General features: G+C 44.3%; 1 protein-coding gene across 2 annotated transcripts; it reads right to left on the reverse strand.

The window, feature by feature from the left end:
- Positions 1-207: 207 nt before the first annotated feature.
- Positions 208-4,139, reverse strand: tspy (testis specific protein Y-linked). Of its 2 annotated transcripts, XM_070910907.1 has the most exons (8): positions 2,920-4,139; positions 2,738-2,815; positions 2,538-2,649; positions 1,636-1,790; positions 1,451-1,527; positions 1,007-1,191; positions 638-685; positions 208-459 (listed from the first exon to the last, which is right to left on the reverse strand). In XM_070910907.1, the coding sequence occupies exons 1-8, from the start codon at positions 3,883-3,885 to the stop codon at positions 422-424; spliced, it is 1,659 nt and encodes a 552-aa protein (XP_070767008.1). In that variant the 5' UTR covers positions 3,886-4,139; the 3' UTR covers positions 208-421. The 2 variants fall into 2 exon arrangements, with proteins under 2 accessions (XP_070767008.1, XP_070767009.1); XM_070910908.1 differs by lacking the exon at positions 638-685.
- Positions 4,140-6,814: the final 2,675 nt, after the last annotated feature.

Raw genomic sequence — 6,814 nt, forward strand, 5'->3', positions numbered from 1 at the left:
GTGTGTGTGTGTGTGTGTGTGTGTGTGTGTGTGTGTGTGTGTGTGTGTGTAGGCTGTCACACGACGTTCCTCATTAAATAGAAGAACACACTACTTGTATGAACTGACTGGCACCTGTTTAGAAAAAAACATTTTGCAAAAAGTGACTCAGAGTACATCAGAATACACTGTACCGACTGTATAAAATAGAGGGGAAAACATGCTGCCTTGGCTTCATTATTATAGTTAACCCTGATTTAAAATGTTTCTATGTATTTTAGGTATAAAACAACAAAAACTGATATTCTGTGCATAAAAATGACGATAAATTGCTCTGGTACTCTTCGCCAAACTAGGCATCCTCTTCATCTTCCTGGTCTCTGGTCCCTTGATGACTCGCCTTCTTCATCGACAAATATCTCCTCTTCTTCTTTACTTCTTTTCAAGCCTCCTCCTCTTCCTGCTCACTGTCATCAGAGCCTACAGGACAAAAGCGAGATGGTTAAGAGTTTCAGGGGATCCTCGCTGATATGATATGATCTTTATTTAGCAGAAGCACAGTCAGACTGTAAAATAAAAAGCAGCATAATAAAAAAGTAGAAAACGTCAAAAACAAGATGAACTGCCACCCCACAGCTTCCCAAGAGTGGTGTCTTACCGTCAATCACAATTTCTCCACCATCTTCCTCCTCCTCTGGGCTCTCATCTGAGGAGGAGATATTTCCTGTCTATTCAGTTTAGCCTGCATTACCTAGACATTTATATCACAGCTACAACACAAGCCAGTCAACGTGACGCTAACAAGCCCTGGGCCTCTCATTCACAACATGAGCAACAGCAAACACTGTGGGTTTCAAACACAGAGTCATTTTACATCAAGTATCTGCCGAAATATGCTAAAATATAATATATATCTCTATAAAATCGGATTTAGTGAGAAAAGTGTTTCTGCATTATTACTTATAAATAATTGGTCACTGTACCCCAACCAGTCGTGTGTACTGGTGGGGTTTTAGCTGTCACTTACCAGCACTTGGCCCCCTCTCCTCCTCTTCTTCTTCTTCTTCCTCCTCTTCGTCCTCCTCTTCCTCCTCCCTACTGTGGCCTTGTTCAGCCTCACCAGCGTCCTCACCAGGCTCATCATCTGAGTCGGAGATCACCACGCAGTCGTCTCCATTACCGTTGTCAGCTGCTCGTGCGCCGCTACCGCCGCTGGAGAAAAGACAGCACACACACACACACACACACACACGTTAATAGTAAACAATTGTTTTGGTATGCATCCCACCTGGTCTTACAAGCAGGAAAAAATATATATAATCAGGAAACTGTTAAAGTTTACACATGAACTATAATTTCAAGGCCCTGGGGCTGAGAATATTTCTAGAATTTATAGCTAAATAAGTGGTTTGTCCGCTGAAGACACATTACACTGTATGTGTCTGTTATTTTGAATACACATTGGTTTTACCTGCCGTTCTCCCTCGGTTCCCAGAGTGGAGTGAGGTAGTATCTCAGAGGGTCCCTGTACAGGTCGTCCTTAAGTATCTAAACACCAACAAAGAGGTCATTTCAATTCAACACGTTTGGATACAGGTGCTCTTTAAAGTGCCAAAAAAAAGTCCTGCAAGGTGATGAGGGTGCAGGCAGCTGTACCTGTGCTACATCATCTTGTCCAGGGTTGCTATGGTCACTGAACCAGCTGAAAAAGGTCTGGTAGACCCCACGCGACGACTTCCTGGGTTCGCTGTGGGCCGTCAGGTTCTGTCCACGGTGCCACAGGATGGGGTTGGAGAACGACATGGGAGATCCTGAAACACGAGCAGCCGGGATTAGACGGTGATCCAGGGTTTAACGGCCATGGTGATTTAAAGTAGCCTCAAAATATGATCAATACTCATCTTCAGGGGTTATGTAGTATCAGAGAATGCTCATTCAGTTTGAGAGATGAAGACTTTGATTGAACAACCCTTGAACTGTTTGACATTACAAATAAGTGCTTGACAAGATAAAAATCTTCAAATGAGTGCTAATTTCCATAATGAGATGCAGCAGTCCTGCCATACTAAATTTGTGAAATATTGTAATACAAAATTTTTGCTGCCACTGTGACCGTTTTTGAGGCAATAATTTGTGGTGTTGTATGAAATTACATTGTAAGTGCAAGTGTTTTAAATATTCTGTCCATTCATATTTACATAGGGAATTACAGCATCACACGGCTGCAGTGTTTTGCTCAATGTGGGTGTGAAGTTGACAAGTTTGTTAAGCTTTGTTTGACTTTTTATTCCAAAATATGACTGAATGTACCCTGTTTGAAATGTAATGTTTTAGATGTGTTTGCAGTTTTCTTGTACAGAATGAACAACAAAATGCACATAGAAAATGACAATATTTTGGTTTTGGTACCAATAAATCATGTATATTATCACCTGGCTTCACAGTATACATGACCTTTATAGTGACATGATGCAAAGTCTGACTCTTTCTATCACGACACTGCATTTATTATGTAGGACAACTATGCCTTGACTTAATCACCACATGCTTATTTTTACCTCCCATGCCGAGGTGCAGCTCCTTCATGATGATGTTGTTCTGGAAGTACGGGTTCCGTCTGAAGTGGAAGCGGATCCTGTAGCCCAGTTTATTATTCTTGAAGGACTCGATCTGAAAAAGATGTGAGGAAATGTCTTAATTTTGCTACGAGGCACATATAATATGCCAGACTTCGTAAGAACACGCCAACTCTTCCTACCTCAAGATCAGTCATGTAACTAAGAGCGTCTTCATCAGTCTCGTCAATGTGAGCTGAGAGATGAGGATGGTTCAACAGCTGGCACATCAAAGTTAAGAAAAAACAACAACATATGTTTATTTCAATTACTCAAACACAATGCATGAATGGAGAAGGAGGGAACTTTTTCATTTTAAGGATACAGCCGTCACCCAGAAGCCAGGGATAGTTTTTGTGATGGAGCTGCGCTGATCCAGATGCGGGCGCCGCTGACGACTAATCTTCAGCTCCAGCCGTTGGTGAAGCCGGGCGCTTTTCTTCTCAAGAGCTTCCAGTCTCATCTGTACCTGCGCCAGGAGAGCCACTGACTGTCTCATCTCTGGGGCCATCTTAACCGACACAATGGCACACTCCCCGTCATCATTGTCCTCATTGTCTGATGGGAAGGAGGAGCTTGGAGTGGAGGAAGATCCAGATATGGATTCATCACCTTCATCTGCTTCTGGCACATCATCTGCATCTTCTCTGTCAGTACTATGCACAGATGTGGAGCTATCTGCAGCAGCTGCCTGCGTTTTAGAGCCTGCCCTTGAGGACTGGTGCCCCCCACGTTGTTTGAATCTGCTCCCCTGTTTCACCTGTTTAGCCTTTTCAGATGAGCAAGGAGTCTCTTGGCTGTCTTCCCCGTCTCCTCCTGTGAGACTGGCAAGTGCTTCAGCAGCTGCTATAGCTGCTGAGTCGGACTGGTCCAGAGGACTTGAGGGACGCTGCTTCGTTCCTACTGTCTTATCTGCATCTTTCTTTGTGTCAGCAGATCCACGTGCATCCGATGACTGTGGTTTTTCGGTGTTGCTGGCATCGTGACCGTCAGCGTTGGAGTTGTTGACAGGCAGTGCACTGGTGCCATCCGTGCTGTCTGAACCCTGATCCCTTTGCACGGCAGCTGGTTCTTTCTCACTATCTTTTGACTGACCCTCGCTCCCAGCTATTTCTTTACTCTCTGCTTCACTGTTTTTGCAACTTTCCGAGGTAACCCCCGCTTCATTTGATGCGTCACTTACTTTTGTGGACTTGCTGGGAATCGTGCTGCCTGCATCGTGGTCTGGTGATGGACACCGTTTCCTCGATGCAGAGTCAGCGGACTGTTTGCAGTCCGTCAGTTCACTCATGCTAGCTAGCTAGCCAAATAGCTACCAAGCTAGGTAGCCTGCAAGCTCAACTAAAACAAACTTAAATGCAATCGATTACACCACTGCTTAGATAACTGCTGTGATTTCGTTACTCGGATCGCAATGTAACCTACATTCTCAATGAAGCTAGAACAGGAAGCAGCTCTTGTATTTCTCCGCGGCCTTGCGGAACGTTAAAAATTAGCAGGCTTTTGCTAAAGGTAGTTAGCTGACGTTAGCCAATCCGTGTGTCCTCGCAGTGATGGCCGCACTTCATTTTCCCGAATAAAAGTCCAACAAGAAAAGCTCGGTCCAAATAATCAAACCTTCCCGTACAATACCGCCTTTAGCAAAAATATACGTTCTTTATCTTAGTTTATGTTTGCATTATCCGTTAGCTTACTATCCGTGCACCGACGTGACAGAAAAACAATCCTCTGATTGGCTACGGCACGCCGCGCTAAAACCTTTCCACCAATCATTTACAAGGGTGTGTTCACATGGTAATCTGTCTGTAGCAGGAGAACTGCGCAGCGAGCGAGTGCAGCGGTTGGCGTGAGACGATCTTAACGTTAATAAATGTAAAATATCCTTTATACGTTTACCCGCCAAAATAAAACATAATGTAAAATACACGACTTAATCAGAGCGTTTATCGTCCTGTCTGTGGGGTTACCCGTTGACCTGACGATATTATAACGTCGGGAATTTGTAATGAGTCATATGGTTCAGGACCTCAGTTAAACCAGATGTAAACAATGCGTGTGAATTCAATGGAGGCGGTAGGCGTAAACAGATGCCCGTGTGACGGTTAAGATAGCAGGAACAGTGTGTTTATTTCGGCTTTATATGGGTGCCTCCTATAATAGTGATGATGATAATAACAAAAACAAAGTAAAGCGGCAAATGAAATCGGACAATTGAAATAATACAAAAATAAAATAAAATGTACCCAATAATAAAGATAAAAAACAAAAACAATATAATAAATAATCAATCTGTCTCATAGGCTACAGTTTGGTTGGTTCCTCTCAACAATCTTTTTCCCACTTGCAACAGTCCTTTCATAGCTTCCTACATATATCATAAGTAGGTTAGTAGTAAATGAGACATTTTTGACCATATGCCTTGGACATAGACATCAGGATGAGGTTACTTTAGGTCTGACAATACTCTGGCAATAACATTAGGCCCTATAGAACTGTGTCAATTAATGTCTACACGTCCAGCTGGGTTTTACTTTGGGGCTTTTTGGTCTCCACAAAAGAGGCACATTTTATTAGGCTGCATCAGTGGGATTACATAACAATCGCAGCATTCAAAGTACATTGCTGTCAACGCTCAGATGAATTAATAAATCAACATTAACTTTCATCAGCCTGCACAAACACTAAAACATGACCAATCAATCATAGCCTAAGCCTGTGAATAATTTAGGCTTGCACCAGGGATGTTTGCGTGTTGTAACACATAAATATACATTAAATAGCAATTAAAGTACTGATGTGTATGTTTGTAAATGTCCTGGTGATGAAATAGACTCCATCCTGAAATAATGATTTCCACCAGATGATGTCTGCAGAGGTTTTAATATATACTGATGGTGTCTACAAATCGGTTTAAAAATGTGTCATGCCTTGCAAAAACTGTAAATTGGTCGATGTGATATTACTTTAATATCCCATTTCCAGCAGTGGGCGTTTAACCAGCCCGAACCAAACGGAACAAGGGGGGGTCGCAGGATTATACCAATTTAAAAGACACATTTGGGGCATGGAGAGCCCGGTAGGTCAGTGCTAAATTTAGAGGCTGGTCCTTCCGCGACAGCAGTCAAATTGCGATGCATAAAGTCATGTAAACCAGGGGATACACTATCACAAGGGCTGGCAGTAAAGACACGTTTTCCAAGGGTGACATTTAACGCCACACGCTGACTGAGGAGGCTCTGTGCGTAACGCAGGGACAGCGCTGGATCTACCGTGGCCACTGCTGCGCAACTCATAGTACTCGGTAGTGTTTTTGTTTTTGGAGACGCCTGTACTCTGTTCAGCGCACAGCCTCCATGAGTGCACACTTCTGCAGAAATGTCTTTTTTAACCATACCAAGCCAAGAGGGCCTTTTCACCACGATTACAACTGGCAAGACAGCCGAGGAGGCAGAGAGTAGCTGCCCCGTAGAAGACGAGGATAATAATAATGATGATGATGAAGACGATGACACCGACAACGTCCACCTCATCCCAAGATGCTCCCCGGTGCCCAGAAAGCGAGGTCTGTCCATCTACGACGAGACGGCCGAGTACATGCGGATCCACTTGGCGCTGTCTGCCGGAAAGAGAGTGTCATTCGCCGATACAACAGGTGGGGATCTGGTGGATGTGAAGGAATTCGTTGCCTTCGATTCGGACGAGGAAGAGGACAGTGCGAGGTGGGAGGAAGAGGAGGCAAAGTATCGAAAGCCGGAGCGGGAGCCGACCTATCAAGTGCACCCAGAGTTTAACGCGCCCACCGACAGTGCCCTGCGGCAGGCTGTGCACGCTCACAAAGTGGAGGTTGAGCAGATGTCTCCTGTAGAGGATGAGCCACTTGCATTCAGTGGGGTAATACGAGTCCTGAACATCTCCTTCCACAAAGCAGTTTATATCAGATCGACCATGGACAACTGGGCTACTTACTTTGATTACCCAGCAGAGTATGTCCAGGGGTCTCATGACGGGGACACTGATCAGTTCTCCTTCAAGATGTCTTTTGCGCCCCCCTACATCACACACGGCTCTCGCATTGAGTTTGTGGTTCGCTATGAGACCTCTGATGGTGATTACTGGGCTAATAACTCCTCTATGAATTATGTGGTAACTCTGCTCCTGTCCTATGAAGATGATTCGGCTCAGACAAACATCGACATGCCACAAAAAAGAGGTATCCTGAA

Source organism: Enoplosus armatus, chromosome 8 (assembly GCF_043641665.1).
Source record: "Enoplosus armatus isolate fEnoArm2 chromosome 8, fEnoArm2.hap1, whole genome shotgun sequence".
NCBI classification, from domain to species: Eukaryota; Metazoa; Chordata; class Actinopteri; order Centrarchiformes; family Enoplosidae; genus Enoplosus; species Enoplosus armatus.